This window comes from Phyllopteryx taeniolatus, chromosome 14 (assembly GCF_024500385.1).
Source record: "Phyllopteryx taeniolatus isolate TA_2022b chromosome 14, UOR_Ptae_1.2, whole genome shotgun sequence".
In the NCBI taxonomy this organism is placed as follows: domain Eukaryota; kingdom Metazoa; phylum Chordata; class Actinopteri; order Syngnathiformes; family Syngnathidae; genus Phyllopteryx; species Phyllopteryx taeniolatus.
In genome coordinates this window covers 19,031,392-19,057,223 of record NC_084515.1, presented here as the reverse complement: position 1 = coordinate 19,057,223, position 25,832 = coordinate 19,031,392, and the positions used below count along the sequence as shown (strand labels likewise).

At 45.7% G+C, this 25,832-nt stretch overlaps 2 protein-coding genes across 9 annotated transcripts; one reads left to right on the top strand and one right to left on the bottom strand.

Annotated features, from left to right (window-relative positions):
- The first annotated feature begins 1,099 nt into the window (after window positions 1–1,099).
- Window positions 1,100–12,561, top strand: LOC133488469 (oxysterol-binding protein-related protein 1). 6 transcript variants are annotated; one of them, XM_061796342.1, is made up of 15 exons: window positions 1,111–1,237; window positions 4,442–4,725; window positions 4,839–5,003; window positions 6,675–6,860; window positions 8,188–8,263; window positions 8,581–8,715; window positions 9,083–9,180; window positions 9,272–9,454; window positions 9,536–9,643; window positions 9,735–9,824; window positions 9,979–10,105; window positions 10,192–10,308; window positions 10,396–10,519; window positions 10,643–10,733; window positions 11,581–12,561. In XM_061796342.1, exons 4-15 carry the CDS (start codon window positions 6,808–6,810, stop codon window positions 11,681–11,683), a joined length of 1,305 nt encoding a protein of 434 aa, XP_061652326.1. In that variant the 5' UTR covers window positions 1,111–1,237; window positions 4,442–4,725; window positions 4,839–5,003; window positions 6,675–6,807; the 3' UTR covers window positions 11,684–12,561. The 6 variants fall into 6 exon arrangements, with proteins under 6 accessions (XP_061652325.1, XP_061652326.1, XP_061652327.1 ...); XM_061796343.1 differs by lacking the exon at window positions 4,442–4,725 and having other exon boundaries at window positions 1,113–1,237; window positions 11,581–11,717; window positions 12,316–12,561; XM_061796341.1 differs by lacking the exon at window positions 4,442–4,725 and having other exon boundaries at window positions 1,100–1,237; window positions 4,836–5,003.
- Window positions 12,562–12,653: 92 nt separating this feature from the next.
- LOC133488465 (tetratricopeptide repeat protein 39C-like) lies at window positions 12,654–25,571 on the bottom strand. 3 transcript variants are annotated; one of them, XM_061796328.1, is made up of 14 exons: window positions 25,163–25,563; window positions 20,449–20,497; window positions 19,513–19,641; window positions 17,884–17,998; window positions 16,978–17,350; window positions 15,925–16,093; window positions 15,753–15,846; window positions 15,284–15,391; window positions 15,098–15,207; window positions 14,872–14,995; window positions 14,696–14,793; window positions 14,514–14,618; window positions 13,098–13,136; window positions 12,781–13,017 (listed from the first exon to the last, which is right to left on the bottom strand). In XM_061796328.1, exons 1-14 carry the CDS (start codon window positions 25,285–25,287, stop codon window positions 12,928–12,930), a joined length of 1,728 nt encoding a protein of 575 aa, XP_061652312.1. In that variant the 5' UTR covers window positions 25,288–25,563; the 3' UTR covers window positions 12,781–12,927. The 3 variants fall into 3 exon arrangements, with proteins under 3 accessions (XP_061652314.1, XP_061652312.1, XP_061652313.1); XM_061796329.1 differs by lacking the exon at window positions 14,514–14,618 and having other exon boundaries at window positions 25,163–25,569; XM_061796330.1 differs by lacking the exons at window positions 14,514–14,618; window positions 14,696–14,793; window positions 14,872–14,995; window positions 15,098–15,207; window positions 15,284–15,391 and having other exon boundaries at window positions 12,654–13,017; window positions 25,163–25,571.
- Window positions 25,572–25,832: the final 261 nt, after the last annotated feature.

Below are 25,832 nucleotides of genomic sequence, written 5' to 3'. Positions count from 1 at the left end.
CTCAAGTGCGCTGACGACTCCGCACTCCGTCTTTGGCATCAAGAAAAGTGTGTTGCTTCATATCCATGCAATGACTGACATCGTGTGTGTTTGAAGGCTGCTGCTAATTCTCCTCTCAGAGGTGCTTGGATGCCTTCGAGGCGCGCTCCTCTTGCAGCACTCGCCAACAGAACACAGAAGCCCCGGGCAGCGACGCCGGCATTGCGGCGAGCAACGTAACGCAAGCTCTCCGGGTGAGATTAACACGAACGGGCTGGTGGCGGCGAGTCACGTGTGTAGTCTCGTCCTCGAGCCTGTGCCTCCGTCGCCTCGTAGGCCGCCAGCGCCTGCCGGCAGAAACTGGAGAGTGAGGCGTCCGTTTTTCTTTCTCTGGTGAAGAATGAGGAGAACTGTGGTGAGCGCAAAACGTCACTTCACCTTGTCGCTGGAGGTCATTATCAAATACATTTTTGGGAGCAATAACTACGTGTATTATATCTTTTTCCCAGCACTTCTCCTGAAAGCCAAAGAGACCAGTGAGCTCTCCGGTGAAACGTGTGCTGCCTTCAGCTTTTGTCCACACGAGAGGAGGTAGTGTATATATTTTCGACATGGCTGTGTATTATTAACATTGTAACACATTTTCAAAATGTGTGAGACCTCTTATAGCGTGTGATGTACCCGAGATAACCAACAGAGCACACTGCACACAGCCATATCTCTCTCTCTCTCTCTCTCTGACCTGTGGGAGGTGGCATGATGCCACAGGGCAGCTAGACTGCCAGCAAAGAATCGTCGTAGTTAGGCTAAGTGTTAGCTTGTCGAAATTGCGGTTGCAAACTCCTCTCCTTGTCATTTTTACTGCGGTGAATGAAAATCAACATGGCGAGTTGCTGCTCTATTTGCGCCCGGCAACAGGATGAGCTTCAGGTTGCTTCCTCATTGGCTGCTTCTTCATGTCAAAGATTTGTCATTGGAAGTATTGGACAGGTTTATTGGCCTCTGGAAAGATAGTGAATGGTTCGAAGATTCCGCGATGTGCCCTTGGAGCATTTGGTCAGTGTGGTAATCACTGGGAAAAGATCCCCTTTTATGCTTAGGTCTGCATTTAGCTCGCAGATCAGCGCGCATTCGTATACTCGAGGGGGTCGGGGAGGAATAAGCTGGGGTGTGCGCGCGCGCGCGCGCTTATCGGCCAATTCGGTTCCAGGCGAGTGCGCCGAACGTGTAAGAGGAGACGTAAGGACGGCTACAAAAGGTTCTTCTTTTTTTATTTCCAGTCAGCTACTTACGTTAGGCCTAAATGTATGCTGGTTTGATGTGAATTGCTACAAAACTTTGAGCGAAATCTTTCTCGAGACTAAATTTACTTGATTTAGAATGTGAAATTGAGCGCGTCACTGCCTGTCTCCTCTTTTTAATTGGAACCGTCCTTGGATAGATGAAGCAGAACACGGAGAAGCACAATTCTGTGTGGATTAGCTCGCAATCAGGGCTCTCTTGACGAGATTGTAAAAGTTTTGAGATTCTATGACTAAGGTTGTGCATTGCCTGCGCTCCTGTCAGAGGGATGAACTGGAAAGAAAACAGAACAATGCCTGCAAAATGAATTACTGTCAGCCACATTGAGTAGAGATGGCCTCACAATCTTTTTATTGTGATAAGCTGCTGCTACTTTATTGTAGTAAATGGATTATACTTTAACCGATGCTGAGAATGGCGGAATGATGCAGCGTGAACACTAATTCCCCCACCCCATGACCCTGCGTAACATCCCCCCGCTCGTGTGTTCCATTCGAATGGCTCCTGAATTCCGTTGGCCCTCAGCAGCGTACGCGTAGTCTGACCCACTTGGACGGCAGCTGGAGAACTTGACCAAGTCTGTACATATTCTCGTGTGCGTGCTCGAGTCATTATGGCATTATGTAAAACTGTCGCAAGGTTGAGCTGCGAGTAGACTGTACAATACGGCAGGTTTATCACAATAAGGCTCAATATGAAGGCGAGAACAGCCGCCGCTCCTCCGGGAACACTTTCGACAAGATTGTGCACTTTGCCTGGGAATCTCTGTTTTAGTAGCCACACAGTGAGCCTCATTCACTAAGCATGCATACACACAGTTTTGGGCTTAAATTGTGCACGCGCACGTTTGACGTACAAATCCGTCATTCATCAATATAAGTTTCGCATTTGTTTTTGTTCGTACGCCGCAAACAAGTTTAGAACCTCCTCAGACCAGGATCAGCTTTCGGGAAAAAAAAACTTCACATCTTTTACACAACGTACGGGAACTACAGTCATTTATAAAAAAAAAAAAAAAAAAAACACGAATAATTTAAATGATAACTCAAAGCAGGACTTTGTTAATGGGTTAATTGTGATCGGACCGCTCGCGTTCAAGTTTTTTTTTTTTTTTCAAGGTTTCAGTATTCTTGCTGATCCTTATGATAATCGGATTCACGTGTTTTTTTCTGCGATTCTGCATGTGCAAATGTGATGGAAAGAAGCCGAGCTAACCGTTAGCTTATCCAGTAAGGTATTTGCAAACTCTTGTCCTCGTCATTTGGATTGAGGTGAATGGCACCCAACCTCTATTGCTCCTCTCTTTGTGTGTGGCAGCCGCGCCATCTTTGGGTCATCTCCTCATTTGCCTGTCTTTCGATTTGACGTTACAATAACAGAGTCCGCGGCTCGGCTAAACTTGCCGTTGACCCCTCACGTGAGGCGTTTCATAAATATTTGGCCCGACTTTTCTGAGCCGATCGGGAAGGAAAAAGCACTCTTAACGCAGGGTAATCACTCAGGCTAATCTTGAGATACATCAGATAATCGGGTCTTTGCTGACATGGCTTGGAAGGGCGTGGGGAGCTCAAATTCGGCCCGATTATCGTCGTGTGTGTACCCCTCTTTAGATGAGGTGGCTGGGCTCCCCACTGGACCGCCGTGCTGCCCCAAAAGGCGGGTTAAGAGGATTTTCGCTTACCCGATATTTGTCCGGTATCCTAGATTTGTGTTCGTTCGTGTCGCATTCGTGGTGTTCAAAGCAGTTGGATTCCACAACCGTCACGAAACCGAGTGTTTTCCAGCATGAAAGCGTTTAGCGGTGACACAGAGATAAGCTAATCTGGCACGGTCGCTGTCGTATTCGAGGCAGGAGGCTTCCTTTTCTTTCCGCACGCTGCTATGATTAAAATAGCAGGTTGCCCTTCAAACCCCCCCGGAGATCAGAACGATCACAAGGCTGACCTCTACTTAAGCAGTGGGGCGTCTGACTGTCATCTCCCACCCAGGAGAAATGTATCTGCCGGCCCTTGCAACTGATTTTCCTCTTTTAAGCTCACGAGGCCTCGAAAGGAAGTACAATATTGAACCTTGACCTTTTTTTTTTTTGAGGGGGCTCTTGGCCTGCGTGCATGCATGGCAGCTCATACGCTGCTAGTGCGCGTGCATTTGGAGCCATCCCAGATTTGCCCTCTGAGGTTTTCACTATCAACACATTTTAGAAACGCTCTAAGCTCTACTGTTTGGGGTGTTTGCCAAGGACAAGCATCCCTCCCAACTCTCCCGTCGGCGCGGCAATGGCACATGGCATCAATGAGGCTTAAAATAGATGCGGAGAGGGTGAAAGAGCTGGCACAGATTGTTGCGCTACAATGTGTCCGCGTCCTGGATGGAACTTTGTGCTTGCGGACATTTCTAACGTCTTATATTTCCACAAGAGGCTCCGTCTAATAGGGTCCTTGTAAGAGAAAGCAAATCGTTAGGGACATTCGAATGGAACATATTCCATTTTCATTCCAGTCGGCAGCTTTGAATTCTCATTATCAAGGGAAAAGAAAGTGTTGGAGAGTCGGTGGTAGGAAGAGGGTTTAATGAATGTTTGTTCAAAGTTATTGGGGCACTTCGTCGATTTGTGGCCTGGCATATTGTGATGAAGGGGAACTCCGTCCATCCATTTTCTGCAGCTTGGCGTATTTGGGGTGAGGGACTCTTTGCCAGCTGACATTGGATGAGAATACAATGACACGCCCCAAACTCACTCAGGAGTACACCCTCGGAAGGGGGGGGGGGGGGGGGGGGAATACACAAAATTTGCCTCAGATGCCAGTTTGACTAAATTGGGCGGACAACAGACGTACTAACCAGTACGCTTCCATTTTAGTAACAGCAAATGCTCGTGCTCAGGCCCAAAGAAGAAATTCAAACGAATTGTCACCACATCCTGCAGCTGCTGTCTCGGAGTGGAAATGTTGACTCCTCTTTAAGCAGCCCTGATAAAGACAATCAAATGTTTTTTACCCAAATGTCCATGTGGCCTGACTTAACAATGTTCTTTTTTTTTTTTTTCCGTCCAGATTGTTTGTGCTTTTGAACTGCGATTTTTTTTTTTTTTTCTACATTTACAATATTCAAAGGGTTTGCTTTTTCTATCTATGAATCTTTGTTCACTTCCGTACTTTAGAACCCCTTTTTTTGCGGCTGTCATGATGAGTGACGGACGGCGCGAATCTGCGCAAGGTGATCGGAAACACTGATCTGCTGCATCTCTCGACGGCGCGGCTCGGGTTGCGCTAAAGGGACACTCAATCCCGCCGTACACATCTTTGGCCTCAGGGTGTTTGGTTCTGATCGGAGGCAGTCGGATCTAATGGCAGCATCACAACGATGCAGTCGCACCAACAATGATCAATGCACTCGTGCCAATCAAAGCAGGAGTGACGTCAACCAAATGTTGTCTAAAATGAGGTGCGCACGTACTGATTTTGATTTTTTTCCCCAAAACGTGAGGAACCCTCACATGACATTGTATATCAGTACTGTATCAAACGTTACAGTTCAAGTTGAAATGTTTTCAGCAGGTGTGGGGCCTGAAGTTGGAACAAGAAGAAGAACAAAGCTCTGACGGAGGCGCTGCAGACGATCGCGGGCGAGCACCACGAGCTTCAAGCGGTCGCTGAGCAAGAGCCGGAGGTCGCCCGCCGTCGGCACCCTCGCCGAAGATCATTTCTATGACGCCGTTTCAGGTCAGCACATGCAAAAGCAACAACTGCTCATCAAGGAGCAAACCTTTGAATCAAGTAACTAGGCCTGCAACTAACGATTATTATAATCGATTAGTCGGTCGATTTTTTGATGGATCTGATTGGAAAAACAACTGCATTAAAAAAAACAGGACGTTATTTCAAATTGATAGTGCAGAAAATGCACAAAGATACATTTTAGGATTCAGTTACCGGTTTGGTCCGTAAAATGTCAGAAAATCAGCAAAAATATTGATCATCGTTTTCTAAAGTAAAAGCAGATGAAATGTCTTATTTTGATTCAACACAAGTCATCATAGCAAAGAATTTGATTCATCAGTCTGCTTTCAAGGAGGACAACAGAAATCAAAGAATATTTCCTGCTGAGAGGCTCAAATCAGAAGATTAGGCCAATTTTATGTTCAACAATGGCTATAAAGCATTGATCGATTCTCAAAATAGTTGTTGATTAATTTCAGAATCAATTAGTTGTCGATGAATCGATTCTTGCGCCTGTAAAAGTAACAAATATGTATGCATGTTATAATACAGGAAGTCATTTGGCTGTTAAACAGTGATTTTGCCGGGCCAGAAATGACTCTACCCTCATGAAATTGCTTTTATTCTTCTTATTCCTTCATCATTCTTGCAATGCGTTGCCACGTTCAGGGTTTTCCCCATACTCGAACACTGCCAGGAATAATTTAAAAGAAAAGGGGGGGGAAAAAAAGAAGCCTGTTTGATGTGGTAGGCTGGTCTGTCATGAGTTGAACCACAAAAAAAAAAAGGTCTTAAGAAGTCGTGCTGAGGAAAAAGAAAAAAAAATTTTTTTTATTTCATGTGAGCGTTTTGGAGTCATTTTGGTCATTTCCAGGGGGTCCTTCAAAGATGAAGATTTTGTTCGCTTGCTAGAGATTCCCATGTGCCTCCCACTGGCAGAAATGTACGCATCACCTCCCTGCTGATTTCCTTCAAATGAATCCTTCGTCTGGTCTACTTCCAAATTTTGCACGCCAGACATGGGAGTGCAAGGGCCACCATGTCGCTGCTGCTTGAGAGTATTGCAAAGAAAAAAAGACTTCATTGAAATGTCCAAGATGATAGCTGGGGTCAAATGTCCCGTCTTGTACGTCTTGTCTTGTTAAGACAAAATGCAAACGGTCTGGGTCACTTGTAGCCATTGAACTAGATGCTCCAACAGCTTCCACTTGTCTGGGACGACTCTAAAAGATCCTCGATTTTGATTGGATTTTTGTGTCCATTCAATTATGAGGAACCTTGGCTGATAAGCAAATGGATGAATTGGCCTCACGACGTTGATTCAGATGTTTTTGTGTCACTGTTATTGAGTGACTTTTGAATCGACGCAGCCGTTCTAAATGTTGAGTTTAGCTCCAGCATTAATTTTTGGATTTTGTTTTTTTTCCTTCAAAATATTTCAATCCGATTCATCAGATTCATGGAATCAATGAGCTTGCCTACACAATAGTCCCAATATTGCCGCCTTGGGCAGGAGCGGGCCGAGCAAACGCCGTCGCGGGTAGCGAGTCCTCCGTGTGGCTTCTCATTGGAACACAATGCTCCGGTGGGGAGGAGGCGGGGGAGCGGGAGTGCAAACGGAGTTGCTTATTTGTGGACGGTGAATTGAGGAGGCTGTCATCATCCGCCCCGCAGAGTCCGAGTCGGAGCTGTCCGTGAGCGGCTTCCTGTCGGCGGCCAGCGACTCTTGCGAAGAGGACGAGGGGAGAGACGCCCTCCTCAGCAGCCGCCGCCATCGCAGCGCAGCGCGCTCGGAGGGGCTGCCGGAATGTCAGGGGAGAGTAACCACGGCAACCGGAACAATGCCGGCAAGAAGCACAGGTGGGACATATCGTCTCGGGCTTTATTGCCTCAGGTTGATGGTGATGCGTCCTCATCTCAAAAGATGTCCTCTGTTTGTTTTTTGCTCGCAAGAGTGCACGCCGAAGCTGAAAATCTCCGCGTGATATCATAGCATGCAAGTCCGATAACAAGAGTAACACGCCTCAATTGGCATGAAAAGAAGAAGCGATAACAGGATACCATCTTTCCATTCCGGTGTGTTTCCGAGATCTGATCCACAGAGAATAACCGGTTTTGTATTTCCTGCGTGATCCCAGCGCAGTCGTGCACAAGAGCGGGTGCTTGGGTGAGGGGGAAAAACGGACAATCTTTCATTTCCGTAGAGGCTCCTTCCAACTTTGCGTCTCTTGCTTGATCCAACAAGTGAAGCTTGAATAATTTAGCAGGTTCTGGCACAGATAGCGCGGATTGACAGAAAGGGCTGTCTGTGCATATGCATTGAAAGAATCCCAAAACAAATGATAAGAACTCCTCTACAAAGCTACATGCGGTGATATTTTGCATGATGAGCAACCTTTTAGATCAAAACATGCATGTTCATCATTCCATCGGAGAAAAATCAGACAAATGTAGCCGTATTTCGACGAACAATCAGGAAAAATAGGCCATCTTAATGAACACAAATGTCCTCTTGTGTGTGCGCCGGAGGCGGGAGAAAAATCAAGTGGGCCAAAAGTGGGTCCATCTTGCATCGCTGCTCTGTTCCTACAAACACAGATGGAGCCAACGCTCCTCTTCCCGCCTTGTTTATTTAACAGAAGTCATGTATTTGGGTTCGACACCATCTGCCTGCTGCACAAAGAACTGTAAAACAACACGCTCGTACTTGGGACAGGCAGAGACGCACAATTTGCAGTCAACGTGTTTGCCGGCGATCAAATAATCTATTCGGACTCTCCAAATACGAGCGTTTTAAGCTGCAAAAGTATCGCACGACATGTACACACACCGTTGTATAAACATCTAACGTCGCCCGTGGCGGGGCCGGAGCAGCTCATTAGCTTACAGGTGTCGGGTGACGTTGCTCAGCGGTATTATCTTGCACGGAGCTTTTGGAACGGTCGAAACTTGCATCCCAAGGCAAAATGTCCTGATGAGTTGTTTCCCGACAAGCGCCAGCGGTTTAGAATGTGCCCTGTTAGAAACTGGGTCGCTGCTTGCTCAGATGTCAAACATTCTCAACTAGAAATGACAAATTAACGTAAAATAGCGCCGATGCTGTATGTCGTAATGTAATGTAATGCTGTACACTGATACAAAATTATAGCTGACGTTGTTTCTCCCTCTTAAAACTGCTGTTCCGTAGAACATCTCTGCCGGCTCCCATGTTCTCCCGAAACGACGTCAGCATCTGGAGCATCTTGAAAAAATGCATCGGCATGGTGAGGACAAATGAAAGTGATCTCCGACGTGCATGTCGACGGTTGCACAGTCCAGACTTCTCGTCTGTGCAACCGGAAACTGGAAACAAACGCACTTCATCTGTACTGTTTTGGATCAAGCTCAAGGAGACGTAGTTTTAGTTTGAATAATAAAGATGTCTCAATAAAAGGTCTGACAGTCTTCTGTCAAAATACACGAATCAAGAATCACAGTAGACGAGTGTTGGAAGTTCACACCCTGTCATTTTGAAAACCACAATGAAATGATTCAGTATTGCTCATTTGATGTGCGTCATCATGTTCACGTCATCTCTCAGGAGCTGTCCAAGATCGCCATGCCGGTAAGCTTAAACGAGCCTCTGAGCTTCCTCCAGCGGCTCAGCGAATACATGGAGCACACCTCCCTCATCCACCGCGCCAACGCCGCCGCCGACTCTGTCGAACGGATGAAGGTGAGGCGGCGGCCGCGTTCGACCGGAGGATAGGAGTTATGACGAGATGCTTTGCAAATGACGCTTTATAGTAAATTCTTATCAGTGCTCAATGATGATCATGACAGTAACGGGTGAACGAACAAAGTCGTGAAGTTCAGGCTTCGACACGTAACTTCTTTTTGCACTCGTAAATTGACATGTTGGTACCGAGTGTTTTTATTGTTTAGCCATCTCAATTTATATCATTTCCCCCCAAAAATAAAATACAATAAAATTCAATAATAATAAAATGGTGGCCGAACGGTTCTGAGGTTGGGGGTTCGAATCTGGAATCTTTGTGTGTATTGCGGAAATGTCGCGATCCGCTCCCATCGTCTGTTCGCAGTGCGTTGCCGCGTTTGCGGTGTCAGCTGTGGCGTCGCAGTGGGAGAGGACCGGCAAGCCCTTCAACCCTCTGCTGGGCGAGACGTACGAGCTCATCAGGTCAGACGCCGACGGCGACGGCGCGCTCGTTAGCACGAGAAATGCAACGATATACCATTCAAACCTCGTCTTGGTCTCGCGCTCCGCCCAGAGATGATTTGGGCTTCAGGTGGGTGTCGGAGCAGGTGAGCCATCACCCTCCTGTCAGCGCCTTTCACGCAGAGGGCCTCGAGGAGGATTTCGTCTTCCACGGCTCCATCTGCCCCAAAATCAAGTTTTGGGGCAAGAGCATAGAAGCGGAGCCGAAAGGAATCGTCACACTGGAGCTTCCCAAGTGAGCGTCCACAGCTCTACGTGAGCTTTGTCGTGTCCTCCTCCTCCTCCTCCTCCTCCTCACGTCTCTTCACCTCCAAAGGTACGACGAAGTCTACACCTGGACGAACCCCACCTGCTGCGTCCACAACATCATCGTCGGCCAGCTTTGGATCGAGCAGTACGGCGGCGTGGAGGTCGTCAATCACAAGTAACGACGGCTCCTCCTGCCGTGCTGCGTGTGTGCGTTGAAGGCACACGCTCGCGCGGGAGACGTGACCGAGAATGTGATTGTGTGGTAGGAGCGGTGAGCGATGCAGCATGACCTTTAAACCTTGCGGCCTCTTTGGGAAGGAGCTCCATAAAGTGGAGGGATACATCCTCGATAAAAGGTGGCATCTGACTCCCGTTACCCCTGCCAACGAAGTTTTTTTTTTTTCTTTTCTTGTGTCTGGGGGAAATACTGCTCAGTACTATGGCACTGATCCATTTCTCCCTTTTGCAGGTGACAAATGGTCTATATTTACGATCTTGTTGTATTTGCAGCAAGAGGAAGCTCTGTGCCATCTACGGCAAATGGACAGAGTGCCTATACACGGTGGACCCCGCAACCTTCGACGCCCACAAAAAGTCGGACAAAAAGAGTTGTGAGGAGAAAAAGGCCTCCAAACGGGTAATTTTCATGTTTGTCGTTTGTGGCCACCACCTGTTCGGCCGTCTGTTTAGACGAGCGTCTGTCTGCGCGCCCTCTGACCTCAGAGCAGCGCAGACGAGGAGTCCGAGGAGCTGCCTCCGCCTGACGCCGAGACGGTGCAGGTGATCCCGGGAAGCGAGCTGGTCTGGAAGATAACGCCTCGTCCCGACAACTCTGCCAAGGTCAGACGGCTTGAGAAAGGAAAAGGAGGACCTTGCCTTCTGTCGTCTCTCGCGCGTCTTGAAACCCTCCTCTCCCTTTTTTTGCAGTTCTACGCCTTCTCCGCATTCGCCATGCAATTGAACGAGCTCGACGAGAAGATGGAGGGACTTCTGCCGTCCACAGACAGTCGTCTCCGACCTGACATCCGCACCATGGAGAACGGAGATATCGGTCTGACATAAGTTGTTGTCTTGCAATCTGGGGCTCCCTTTTGCCCACAATCTAACTCTGTGTGTGTATAAACCATGTATTTGCATCCATTTCATATATTTACATTGCCTGTGTGTGTGGCAGATTCAGCGAGTGCGGAGAAGAAGCGCCTGGAGGAAAAACAGAGGACAGCCCGGAAGATTCGCGGCAAGTCCCCAGATGACTGGAAGACCAGGTAATTAGGTCATGTACACATGCGCCTTAGTAACTGTCTTAACTTTGTCTCGTGTTACAATCCGTATCTTCGATGGTCTTGAGCAGCAGCACTGCACTGGGACCTCGTTGCCCTCTTGCTGCCGATTGCTCTGCTCTGCCCCCCTCAGGACAGAGTGCATTACTGCAACACCTGATCAGACACCAGGGGCCATTTCAGTCTGAAGTACAAAGGAGTAGAAGCAGTGTTGTATCTGAACTCGTTCATACTTTGTGCGACCGAGAACTGAACTTGGCTCATTTTCTGAGAATGCGCTCATTCGGGCGTCAAAGGTTTTTGAATGAAAGTTCATTTTCATACAAGGTTTTGTTAGGGACTTCCAGGAAAAAGTTGTGAACACACAACATACGAGCTTTCAGACGTCGGTGGATAAACACTGTATTTGGTACCTGATTCATAATTTTGAGAATTTTTATTTTTTATTTTTAGAATTGTCTATTTTTTAGGTAAAGTCAAAATGTTTTCAAGATTAATTTGTCTCATGAGAATAAAGTTGGGAGTTATTTTACCAAAAGTATTTTACAAGAACATTGAAAAAAAGAATTTTTGTGGAAAACGGTTGCATGTTATCAGGAAAAAAATGTGCAAAAAGTTGTATCTCAAGAATCAAGTCTTAAACTAAGGTTTTGTTTTTTAATGAAACTAGCAATGCAAATATTAAACTTAACTCACGTGTGAGTTGTTTTTTTTATTTTTATTTTTTTAAGAACAGGCCCACGGGGCTCCTCACGTGGCCTTCGGGGGAACCATGTTGCTGACCTTGCTGTAAAATTTTGGATTTTGATGAATTATTTTTAAACGCCTGCAGGTGGTTTCAGCAAGGAGCCAACCCGCACAACAAAGCTCAAGATTGGCTCTACTTGAAAGCTTACTGGGACAGGAAGTACTCGCAGCTGCCGGACATCTACTAGGACCTGGAAACGCGTCCTTGAAACTTTTGAACATGTCAGTGATTTTGGTGTGGCACTGCCAGTTGCTGATAGGAGAGATGAATAGAATAAATGCTCAAATGCACTTACATTAGGTCCAGTGTGGACAGTAGAGCAAAAAAAAAAAAATGGGGGGGGGGCAAATTTAGCCCAACATTCAAACTTGCCGGATACCAAAGGCTAATTCTGGTATCACTAATCTGTGCAAACACTGCAGCTCTGCTTACCTTTGCTATGCTTATGGTCATGTAAAGTGGCCCACTTGTGATGTCACAATTTCCCACTTGATGGGCGGGCAGACACTCGAGACCTAACTGCTTGTTTACAAGTTTTTGAAAAGTCCATTTTCTATAACATATAGCCCTTTAGGGTTTTGATCACTGGCCTTTGGTTTACACTTGATGGAAACTCAATTTTAATTCCCAATGTGATGGTTTGACTGCTTGTCGTTTTTCCTCAAGTTTCCACATATACTGAAAACCTTTTGGTCGTCATTGGGAAAAAATGAACTGGATCCTTCAACTACTACTAATTATACTTTTTACATGACAGGAATACGTATAGAGAGTAAGAGTATTTCATTTACTAAGTTGTATTTTTTCTTCTTCTTACAGTAAGCTGCTCTCTTGCTGTGAAAGGGTCTTTGTCAAATGTGTACAGTATGTATCTTGCTAGCAATACCATACAAACAACGCATGCAAATCACTTAACAGTATGCGTCTTGCTAGCAATACCATACAAACAATGCATGCAAACCACTAACTCTGCAACCACCTCCACCACCCTCATGTGAGTAGCTGCTCTTTGTAAGAATATAACTACTTTCTATTGTTGTTAAATAAAAGCAAAATTATAATAAAGCTCTTGGTTTTGTGTGCTATAATAAAAAATGTCATCTTGCCTTATTTTTTAGCCCTTAAACATTTATCTTTTGTCAAAAACAAAACAGACCCCCCACAAAAATCATTTTAATAGCTTAAAACATACCATATGAAAGAGGACTTAGTTCACAGCAAAGGGTACTGTTGTGCACGTGAGCCGTAAAAAGTTATCTAAGAAATACGTGAAAAACATTTCCACATGGGGGAAAAATGTGCAGCATATTGCAAAGGCCAGTAAACCTTTCCCATACAAACCACAGGACGTTTCAAAATGACACCACCAAAACGTAACTACATCATAAAACATTTTTGCATTTTTTTTTCTCCTGCTAAAATCTCTTCGCTTCACGCTTGAGTTGCAGTTCGCACGGAGGCGAGAGCCGAGTGGATCCGCACGTGAAGTCTGTTCTCGAAGTCGTAGCCTGCGTAGTCCTCCTAAAAAAGACAAAATGTCCTTCAAAAGCAACAGCACGCGTGACACTGCAACGGCGTTCAGCGACGACACGATGTCATACCTTCGCCTGAAGCATCAACGCGTGGCCTTTGGCTGCAGACTGTGGGGGGAGGAAGGAAAGGGGAGAGAGGAGGAGAAAAAAAAAAAAAAAAAAAGTCACCTTAGAACACATGTATCAAACTCATGGTCCGGGGGCCAGATCCAGCCCACCGCATCATTTCATGTGGCCCGCGAAGGCAAATCATGAGTCGACTTCACGTCTCGCTAAAATACCAAAACTGCAGCTTGCGATATTGCTTTTTTTTTTTTTTTTTTTTTTTTTAAATCAATCCCTCTTTAAAATAAATTGACATTTTTTTTATTACTGAAAATGTATAAAATATTTGTTATGTTAATTTGGGGATCGTACATTTCTATGGGCTCATAGTAAGGATGTTCAATACCACTTGTTTTCGGACTGATACAAGTACAAGTATTCACTCCTAAGTACTCACCGCTACCAATACGACTGCTACTTTTGATATATAAAATTTCAATTCACACAATGACTTCTAATTGTGAACAAAGATCTTTCTTTCTGACCCACATAATGATTCCCCGATGTGTTAAAGGTCACAGTTTAGTGCCAACTACTGCCGAGTAGGACTTTATGTTAGATTTATTTCTTTTTTGCCTTAAGTATCAAAAATGAGTTTGACACCCCTGCCTTAGAACAAACATGAGGCATTGTGCTGACAGGAAATAGATGTCGAGTACATCGCAGTCAACAACAATGATCACGATTATCTGGATTAGAAATGGAAACCCAAAAAATTCCAGGGTTCCTACACATTTGACATTTCAAAATTGCAACTAACCTATCAACTAAGCCCAAACCAGAACTTGAAACCCTCATCCTATTTTGAAACCCTAACCCTGTTTTTAAACCCTACTTTCATTTTAAACATCCAAATATTTGATACTACGCCTAAACTTTTGGGGATTTTTGTCGACAATTGACTGAAAATATAAAACAAAATTTAGAATAAGTTGATTTTCCATCAGACTCACTCCTACGTCCATACGGTTTTGCCACTTTTAAGTGCAATTTCATATCACTGTCGAAATATTACAAGATGTCACGCTGATTGGATTTGCGTTGCCAACACGCACGCACGCACAAGGCTCAAACTCTTCAATTCCATCACTTTTTCTCAACTCAGCACTTTATCTCGATGCAAGCCGTTCCTGCTCGAGGCCACAAGACGGGAAGCATCGGCGGGGCTCTTGTCTGCTGCTTGAGGGCTGAAGTCTGCAAGCAAACCTGCACTCATTCTCATTCTGCAGGAATGAGCCAATGCAAACTCTGCTTGGGGTTTCCTCAGCGGATACGTTTGTTTTTGGGTTTTTTCAAAGCCCGTTACACTAAAATCCGTAGTATCCATCATTAAAATGTGAAACGTGACCACGGCCGACGGCCGAAGCGTCTCGTGCCCACCTCGGAGTCGTTGAGCAGCACGCAGGCCAGTTCGTAGCAGGCGTAAGGCTGCACGTACGAGTTGCTCAGCTGGTCCGGCTCGTCGCGCGAGGCCATGTGGAAATACTGCCAACCAAAACTCGTCAAGTCTCAAAAGCAGCATTGGATTTGGGTTGTGCTTTTATTATGATTGTTTGGAATACCTGAATGGCATCTTTAGTGTTATGGAGGCATTTGCTTATGGTGCCCAAAAGCAGGTTTTTCAGCCCTGTGCAGGAGGCGTTGTCGATAGCCTGAAGGACTACAAAAATACAAAAAAAGAAAGAAAAAAAGTGTTAAGTGCCAAAGAATAGACGACTAGCAAAGAGTAGCGTGGTACCTTGCATCATCGTGTGTAATTTGCTGGTGGAGCAATTGGAGAGAGCTTTCCACAAATAAAGAATCTCAATGATGGCGAGGACGCACAGTTCTTTGGACAAATTGGGGATCTTCAGCTTCTCGGCCTGTCACGACATGACGAGTTACTAACGTGAGTTGAATTGCCACGAAAAGATAATAATAAATGTTTTAAAAAGAATAACAGCGACAGTGGTGAGCACAGCCACCTTCTTCATGGAGAAGAGCTCGATCTGATTGCTCTTGCGTTTGAAGAGTTTTTGGACATCGTTGAAAACCCCCAAGGCTGCCTGCATGTCACCCGTGGCTCCTTGGCACACTGCGACGTGAAACACAGACAAACATGGATCAGGAGCCAATCCAAACTCGGTGGGCCATATCGACGGGATTAGCACCTGCTGTCAAGTAGGCGTAGTAGCACTGGGACCAGCGAGACTCGTCCTTCAGACGCTCAAAGGCTTTGAAAGATTCCCAATAGTTCAGCTCGATCATGTTGCACCAACCTACAAAATAGACGCCATTGACATCAAAAGATCACGTGCTGAACCCACCGACTAATACTACCAACCCGAACCCATGTACATGTAAGGATGAAGTGAAAAATACACTGATTAATACTACGCCGACTGGCAGAAGCGGGTGGCGACCGCCGAGGCGGCCTGGGCGTGCGTGCTTTGCTGCCACATTTGATGACCAACTTATGCAGAAATTGAAGACATTTACGGATTCACGTTTTTTTTTTTTTTCTTCCCTTACATGTAAGGAAGAAGCAGCTTTTGAATGCACCGGCTACGACAACTACTACTGCTGCTACGACGACTACGACCACGACCTGTATACAAGGGATGAGTGGTGAAAGCTTACCAATTTCATACAAGCACACGTGCTGGATCTCCCTCTGCTCTGAGGCCAAGTGCAAGGCGGCGCTGAAGGATGTCAAGGCGGCGCTGATCTGACTCTACGCACACACAGGAGCCTGCGTGAGGCGTGTTCGTGTTTTGTTTGCGTGTTTGTGTGGCGACAGACGGGCGCTTACCTCAAGACGCTGGACTCTGCCTTTGAAGAACATGAAGAGCGACGAGTTGGGGTAGACGGTCTCTCTCTGGCGAAGAATGGCTTTGGCCTCCGCCAGGCCCGAGTGGGTGTCGCTGCCGTCCAGGGCGAAGAAGGGCTGCACCACCGTGTGGTACCACAAGAGGGCCAAGCTGTCACGGGATACACGAGAACACAGAAGACGGGATCTCAGCCAATATAACAACACAACTTTGAAACGTCCTGATCTGAAATAGAGCCTCAGAGGCCTGAAAAGAAGTCAAAGAATAAGCGAGGCCTTGGATGCCAACTGAATGGGGCTCTAGGTTTTTGTGCTACTTTGAATTCATATTTTTCAAGAAAATGTCCATTTCAAAAGGTCCCCATGGCGATATGGTGGCCCAAATGAACTAACCGAACATAATTCATTTGTTCCTGGGTCAAACTATCATAACGCCGTTAGTCACCGCAATACCCCACCTATTCCTGCAAATCGCAAAATAAACAAATGGGTTCATAATTGATAATATGAATAGTTTAAACTGCAAATAAACAACAAACTATAATCCCATAGGAGTTTAATATCATTTCAAACCAAATTTACATGACCTTGAACAATGAAGGTCTTACATATTTGATTCTTTGTTTCGTTTTTGTTTTTAAATGCATCCAAACTGGGTGTACATTTACGAAGCAAAGACTTCCGCTAACAACCCAGGCTAAACTTATCTCCTCCCTGACATGAAGCTCGTCTCTCTCGGAGGAGATGTAATACTTCCACGTACTTCCTTGGACCAATTGCTGTTATTTTAATTTTTAGACAGGCCTTTTGCCGCCATATTGAAGCATCTTACGGAATTTCAGAAAGAGCACAAAACCTGTGAAGCGTGAGCCACAGGTATGCGGGGGATTACTGTGCGTCTCTTTTAAAGCATATTTTCCCCTAAAATGTTGTCCAGTTCCAATTGTCCAAATTGGAACCATTATGGAGGTGTTGTGTGACTGGTGACTGTTTGACTCCAGATGCACAAACGAACATAGTCACTCACATACTCACGTGGCTAAGGGGGCCTTCATGTCCTTGCTCTCGCTGGCGAAGGCGAGCGCCGACAGGCCTTGGAGACGGTCGCCGGGGAAGCCCAGCAGGTTGACGATCTTGAGTAGGTGCGGCGGCACCATGGAGATGCACAGGTGGAAGAGGCCGTAGCCGAAGCTGACCGAACCTTTGAGCCGGTCCAGGTCTTCGGCGTCCGGCCGCCGGGGAGGGCTCGACGCGGGGGAGGACGGACGGTCGGACGACGAAGAGGCCTGCTGCTCGGGGATCTTCCTGCTGCTGCTGCTGCTGCGTTCCTGCAACTGCGTGATGTCGCTGTAACATTTGTCGTAAACTTTCCAGGCCTTGCGGAGGATCCAACCGCCTTTGATGTACGCTGCGGAGAATAGGAGACGAGCACGTCATCAAATATCACTTGGCGTTCCTGGCTGTGTCGGGAATCATTCACTCATTTCCTGCTCCCTAATCACGAGAGAGATTTTTACAAACCCCAATGCCAATGAAGTGGGGACATTGTGTAAAATGTCAATAAAAACTGAATACAATGATTTGCAAATCCTTCTCAACCTATATTCAATGGAATGTACTACAAAGTAAAGATATTTCACGTTCAAAGTGATGAATGTTATTGTTCTTTTGCAAATACTCTCATTTTGAATAGGATGCCTTTAAGAATAATATATATATATATATATATTAAATCATTAGGAATTCTAATTTTAAGGTCGCTTTCAAGAAATTGAGACACTATGCCAACTCCTCCAGCTAGCGTCTCTCTGCTCAGTACGACATCAGCATTGAAATAGGACCTCTGAATATTCAGAAGAACAACATCTGATCACATTAAGAATTATAACAACAATGCCAATCGATCCGTAATATATATTTTTTTCCCCCTAAACAATTTACCTGAGAGTTCTTGTTTGGTGAAAGCGAGCACAGCAAGGTAAACCTGGCAGTCGGCAATGATGATCTGCCTCTGGAGTCGTTCAACGGCGGCCACCCCCGACCTCCGAGAGTCCGTCTGCTCGCACGAGAAATAAGACATTCACGGGTCCACATTTTTTTCTTCCACAATTTTCAAACAAGCACGGCGAACACACACAAGACCACCTGGCAAACTGAAGAATAAAATTTGCGCTCCCATAAAAATTATTACGGAAAATGTACTTTGTAATGGCTTGTACAGAGAGGGAAAACAAGCATATAAAGCCTTAGGGATTTCTTAAATTTCTGCATAATTTGGTTATAAAATGTAGTGTGCTCTTTATCTAAATGACAAGAATAAACGGAGTCTGCTTAAACTAATACCACACGAACAATTGTTTTTAAAAAAAAAAGTGAACACTTGGATTTAGTAACTGGTTGACCCTTGACCCTTAACCTCAAGCAATCACAATGAATTTGGGAGCATTCCTCGTTAAAAAAACTGTTGCAGATGTCTGCAGTAAATAGCTCTCCTGAGGTCACGCCACAGCATATCAATCAGGATCAATGAAGCCATTCTGTCGTTGATTTGGATCATTGCCCTGTTGCAACTTGCAGCCTCTTGAGCTTCAGCTGTTGGACAGATGGCCTCAAGTTCTTCTGCAAAATATCTTGAGAAACTTGTGAATTCATTTTCCAATTGATGATAGCAACCTGTCCAGGCCCTGAGGTAGTTGAGCACGCCCATACTACGATGCTTCCTTCAAAGTTGGGATAAGGTTTTCAATGTTGGTGTGCTGTGGCATTTTTCCGCCACATATGGCATTGTGCGTTCCTCCCAAACAATTCAACTTTGGTTTCATCTGCCCACTGAATATTTTGCCACTACAGCTGTGGAACATCCAAGTGCTCTTTAGCAAACTTCAAACGTACAGCAAAGGTTTTTTGTTGTTGTTTGTTTTTTAAGACAGCAACGGCTTCCTCGTTGGTGTTCTCCCATGAACCTCATTCTTGGTTAATGTTTTACATACGGTAGATTTGTCAACAGAAATGTTGGCACAAGCTAGCTTCCCCTGATGCTCGAGGGTTCTTTTTGACCTCATTGAGCGTTCTGCACTGTGCTCTTGCAGTCATATCTTACAGGGTGACCACTCCTAGGAAGAGAAGCAACAGTTCTGAACTTTCTCCATTTATAGACAATTTGTCTAACTGTTGACTAATGAACATCAAAACATTGAGTTACTTTCGGAACATTTTCCAGCTTTATACAAGTCAGCAATTTTGAATGGTATGTCTTCTGAGAGCTCTTTCGAGCGAGGCACGCTTATTAACAGGAGACAATTCTCACCTGGTGTATGTTTTCTAGTGGCCAGAGCAGCTTTAAGACACACCTCCAATTTTTTCTCATTGATAGGACTCCAGGTTGGCTCACACCTGACTCTGATAAGCTCTCGGAGAATCCGTAGCCTAGAGGTTCACTTACTGTTTTATTTTGACGAAAGCATTACAGAGACATGTTATGAGGACAGCAAGGAACTGTTTTAAATTGTGAACAAAAAAAATACACAGTATGTCGCCCTTCAATTTAAAAGTCCTGAGGAGCTGACCCACCGAGCGCTTCATCTTGTTTTTGAGAGTTTGGATGACGCCGGCATTTTCGCTCTCGCACAGCCTCTCTGTCGCTTTGAGGTCCTCGGACGCCAGCTGCATCTTCTCCTCTTCAAAAGTCATCATGGCATTCTACACAACCAGGCCAACAAAGTGCCAGAATTAATCACCGCTACACGTCATTTCCACAACACTACAACGGGCACAGCAGTATTGGCATCTGTAAAGCTGATGCTTCAAGGGAAATTAGTACTGTAATACATAGCTTTTGAAGTCTAGCTGTGCCAGTGAAATCAGCATTTAGAATTAAATCGACACATTTATATTTTTCTTTGGCTTCTTCAAATAACCTAATGCAAAAGAAGAAGTAGCCACAACAAGAAGAGAAGAATACTTACTGCAGGTCACATGAATTAAACAGACTCACATTCAAAGCACTAAGACTGTAGCGTAATTCAAGTTTAAGAAAGTGTGTCGTACTGTTAAGAATGTTAAATCGTTCCTTAAAACAAAGATTTTTTAATTTGACCCCGGAACAGATTAGTCCTATATTCGTCATTGGGAAATTTTGAAAAATCCAAAGCAATGGACCTTGACCGTCGAGATTGCGCTGCGTGCGCCACGCTGGGGCACACCAGCAGTCAAAGTGACCCAAAATGTTCTAATCCTGGATTAAGCCTTGGATTAACGTGCAGAAATCAACATAAGAAATCCAAGGAAAAACTGGGAAAGTTGAATTACGAGCTTTTCGAAATCTCTCTATAAAGCATCATTTACATGAGAAATAACAAGAATGTTTCTATTAATACTGCTCCAACTACTCAACCTATATTTTAACGACTCTGTTATGTTTGCAAGTTCTCAAAGCAAAGTACAACAACTTAAGAGTCTCAGTTAAAGCGCCATGTGACATGTCAGTGTGCGACGTTGTCGACTCACCAGAAAACTGACGAAACTGGCACCAAAGCTCATGAGAGGACTGTGGTTCCTGTGGTAGGAAGGAAGGACAGAGCACACATCAGCACGTCATGCGGCGAGACGCACACTAAAACACACCACTTTGTACCCTTCAAACGTCCTGACAATTCAGTAGGATATCGTGCAAAAAAGTTCGGAGAATTTCTGCACGTTCGTAACAAGCCGGTGTCGTTCAGAGCAGAATAATGCTGCCGAGAGGAGCTGCCACGGTGTCAACTTTACTTCTTCAGACAGTAAACTAGTTGAGGCTAAATCAACAGTGCCTGTGCTAGTTTCCATCTTAGTAGAGCTTTCCATTTTTCCTCCATTTCACACAGTCAACCGAATTTTGAACAATCAATTACAGGGGGTCCTCACTTTACGATGGTACCACATAATGACGTTTTGAAGTTACGAACGGCGCTCAGTGACGTTTGTACAGCGGAATAAGAATACGCAGACTTGTGGCACAAGAAGTACTGCTGTATTGACTGTTTTCTAATTGATTAGAAGCATTTTTCATATAAAACAATTAGTGGAATTATGACTTAACTACTGTTTTTTTTTTTTTTTAATCTGTCCTGTTCAGCTGCATGGTCATGCAGAATGGTGGATCTGTATGCCTTTGTGCTGGAAAGGTTTTGCTGTGCAGCAGGGGAGTTTGGAATACTCCCTCTGCTTATTTGTTTGTTTTTTTCATTATGCAGCCGGACAGAAAAGGGTTTTAGGGGACAGACATAGGGACAGAACGGACAAGGGGAATAGGGGGTGTGACATTCAAGCATCCAGTCGCCAGGGGGTGGGGGTGTCACAGGAGAGGCAGTACCCTCTTCAGCAAATCAGCAGAGCCACCCACCAGATAATCGCTCCATGTAATAAATATTATGGCTGAATGGACTCAGAGAATCATGAATATACATTTCACTACTTTAAAATAATACCTAAACACCCATAGTAGTTCTTCCTTTTTAAACGTTCAGGATATTGGAGGAAACCAATGGACAAAATGAACCATAAATCTAATTAGGAGAAAAATCTCCTGTCTACCGTTTTGCCTTAAATAGTGGCTACCGCTCCAATCGATGTCAAGCCCCGATTAGTTGCTGTGCGTGCCATTCACTTCAATGGAAAAACACCACACACACACACAAAACCAACAAAGTCATTTTGCACATTCAACAACAACAAGCCGTGGTTCACTGCCAAACTTAAGCAGCTTCACCAAGCTAAGGAGGACGCATATCAAAGCGGGGACAGGGCCCTGTATAATCGAGCTAGAAACCAGCTGACTAAAGAAATTAACATTGCAAAGAGGAACTATGCAGCAAAGTTGGAAAAACAGTTTAGCGCTAACGACTCTAAATCAGTCTGGCATGCATTGCAATCCCTGACAAATTACAAGCGACCATCCCCCCAAGATGAGAACAATAGCACACTAACCAACGACTTGAACAGCTTCTACTGCAGATTTGAAAAGGACACTTTCACACGCCACACCCACCCAGCACCACCGACCACTATCACACCACCGACTTCTGCGTTAACCATCCGCGAACAGGATGTGAGACGCATCTTCAAACAACAAAAGATTAACAAAGTGGCAGGCCCAGACCATGTGTCCCCATCCTGCCTCAAAGTCTGCGCGGACCAGCTCCCTCCAGTCTTCACACGGATCTTCAATAGATCTCTGGAACTGTGCGAAGTACCTTCTTGTTTCAAACGAAACCTACAATCTCGGGTCTAAATAACCACATGAAGTCCTTTGAACGTATCGTGCTGGACCACCTCAAGAGCGTCACAGGTCCCCTGCTGGACCACCTGCATGTTTGCTTACCGAGCGAATAGGTCTGCGGATGATGCAGTCAACATGTGACTGCAATTCATCCTAGAACACCTCGACATTGCAGGGACCTGAACGAGGATCACCATCATCCCTGAACTCCTTTCCTCCAAGCTTCTCCAGCTCAGCGTCTCACCTGCCATCTGCCAGTGGATTTACAGCTTCCTGACGGGCAGGACACAGCAGGTGAGGCAGGGAGAGGGCACCTCATCCACACGCAGCACCAACACTGAGGCGCCCCAAGGTTGTGTCCTCTCTCCACTGCTCTTCTCCCTCTCTACACGAACGACTGCACCTGAACGCACCCGGCTGTCAAACTCCTGAAGTTTGCAGATGACACCACTGTCATCGGCCTCATTAAGGACGGTGACGAGTCTTCACATCGACAGGAAGCGGAGCGGCTGGAGCTCCGGTGTGCCCGACACAACCTGGACCTGAACACGCTCAAGACTGTAGAGAGGAGGCATCCTTCGCCACAGCTGCCCCTCACGCTGTCCAGCTGCCTTGTGTCAACTGTCGAGACCTTCAAGTTCCTGGGAATTACAGTCTCTCAGGACCTGAAGTGGGCGATCAACATCAACTCCAGGCCCAGCAGAGGATGTACTTCCTGCGGCTTCTGAGAAAGCACGGCCTGCCACAGGAGCTGCTGAGGCAGTTCTACACAGCGGTCATCAAATCAGTCCTGTGTTCTTCCATCACAGTCTGGTTTGGTGCTGCTACAAAAAAGGACAAACTCCAACTGCAACGGACAATCAAAACTGCTGAAAGGATTGTCAGTACCCCTCTACCCACCCTTGAGGACTTGCACGCTTCCAGAACTAAGACAAGAGCTTGCAAAATCCTCTCGGACCTTCCACGTCCTGGTCATCAGCTCTTCCAGTTCCTTCCCTCAGGTAGGCGCAACCGATCAATGCAAACTAGAACTAGCAGACATTCCAACAGCTTCTTCCCTCTTGCAATCAACTTCTTAAACACCTAACCTACAATTACAACTACATTGCAACATGCTGGCAATTTTTTGGTCTCGAGTTTGTTGTCACATTTCTGTCGGGCCAATTATGCATTACCCGTGCACTCACTGTCGTAGTCTCGCGACGGTGCACTATTTGCATATCTGTTGTTGACCAATACTGGCCACTCATGCCAGAGTAGCATCTGCTCCATTTGCACACTGATTGAGGAGTATCTGCAACATTTGCACAATCAACACTGTCCCAGATTATCGCACTACTCGCTTGAAGTCTCGGCGACCTTTGCACAATGGTCATTGCACTGGACTATTGCAATATTAGTCATTCGAGCTGCTCTAAGTGCGAGAGGACTCTACATCTTTTTGCACAATTGTCAAAAAATAAATAAAAATAAACACACACACGTCCACCTTGGAGACACACTTGTGCAATATATAATAAGGAGACTCTGCTGCATTTAAGACAGAAAATGAAGCATGAGTGCATGCACGGAGAGCAACTGCGCAACATTATTATTGTGAGGATGAGGATATTTTGGCAGTCACGGGGCTGTTTGAACATCAGCAGCTCAACGCTAGTGTCGAACATTTGCTGGAGGCTGTTTGAACAAGACAAACGTGTCTTCTTGTGATCTGTCAGATGGTGGTGCGACAGACCGGCCTGACAGTGATCGGGAGATAGAGGATTCCTGATCAATTCTGGAATTTAACAAAGCGACAGCCATTGTAACGCGCGTAAAACTGCTGTAACGTGAGGCGGGCGACTAACGCAATCAGACAGGCACAACAAGCAGACACCCGTAGCGTAGGAAACCTTTTGAAACACAGGAAGACTAGAAACACTTGTAACATATGCAGTTGAGACTCAAGTAACACAGACCGACTAAAACATGGGCGGTAGGTGTCACACTCAAGGCCCGGGGGTCAGATGTGGCCGGCAAAAGCAAATCATGGGCGTCGACTTCCATGATTCTCGCTAAAACCTGTACCACATTTTCAAATTGCCATAGGTAATAAAACAATGATGTTGAGATATCACATTTTGTATTTGTTACCAAACTACTTTCTTCAGGTACTTGAACAACAGTTGAACAAACTCATACTTGTATTCCAATTTCAAAAGTAGCGATTCCTCATATTGTTGTGTATATATAATAATATGAGGCGGCAAGTCAACATTTATTTGATTAAACAGTCCTAACAGCCCTTTGAGGGAAATCGTAACTACAAAGTGACTGGCAACAAAAATGAGTTTGACACCCATGACATATGCAGTCAATTATAACAACAAACGTGGGCGGTCAAGCATTTGAGAATAGCATGATCGTTGGACGTAACATGGCCATAGGAAAGTTAATGATGGGTGTTGTTCGGTCATCAGTCATATTTATAAAAAAAAAAACATTATTTCAGGCGGCACGGTGGCAGCCTGGTTAGAGCGTCTGCCTCACAGTTCTGAGGACCGGGGTTCAATCCCCGGCCCCGCCTGTGTGGAGTTTGCATGTTCTCCCCGTGCCTGCGTGGGTTTTCTCCGGGCACTCCGGTTTTCCTCCCACATCCCAAAAACATGCATGGTAGGTTAATTGACAACACTAAATTGCCCGTAGGTGTGAATGTGAGTGCGAATGGTTGTTTGTTTGTATGTGCCCTGCGATTGGCTGGCAACCAGTTCGGGGTGTGCCCCGCCTCCTGCCCGATGATAGCTGGCATAGGCTGCGGCACGCCCGCGACCCTCGTGAGGAGAAGCATCTCAGAAGATAAGATGTTTTTTCTCCCAGTAATGTAATTGACACCAATGAAAAGAACATCAAGTTTGTCATGAAATGACATCCTCTCGCGCCCCAGCATTGAACGCCACGCGTCTGTGGAATCAGCTCGACACTCACCTGTACGCTCTGAAAAGCGTGTCGCTCTCCTTGAAGCCGTTGTTGAGAAGCATGTTGATGCCTTTCAGTGCCAGCTCTGCGTCGTTGACGGGCTCCCTCTCGTCGTCTTCCGTCGGAGCCGCCATTGAAGGTGGCCGCGAGAGGAGGCTGCTGGCGCCCGCGCGCTGTCTGCTGGCTTAAAAGCGCAACAATCTCATCCAGTTGCGAGTAAAAGCGTCCATGTCGATATTGTACTGCCAGTACACCGTTTTTCCGTCTCCGGTGACGTTCTGGCGCCGTTTTTGGGTGGCTGCTAACCGGGCGAGCTGCCCTCCGCGCTCCGCTTTGCGACTTCCTTCGCCTGGAGGAAGTGTGGTGCCTTCAGGTGTGCTTGGAATTATGTCAACTACGGGAGCGTACGGGGAAGCGATTGAAAACAAAAACGAAATGACCTCAAGTAATTATACGTCAAGTAAGGTGCTCAAATGACGTAACAGCTTTGATCACTCTCGTTTGATTTGTATGGGCGCGCGCGAACATCTGCGTATGTATGTACAGAGTATCAAGCACGATTAGAAATGTACAAAAGTAAAAGCATAATTAGTTTGCGCCGTAATTTACGTTCAAAGCCACTGAATGCTTCAAACGAATGTGCGTGATGTTCGTCCGATGACGTCACAAAAGTAATTAA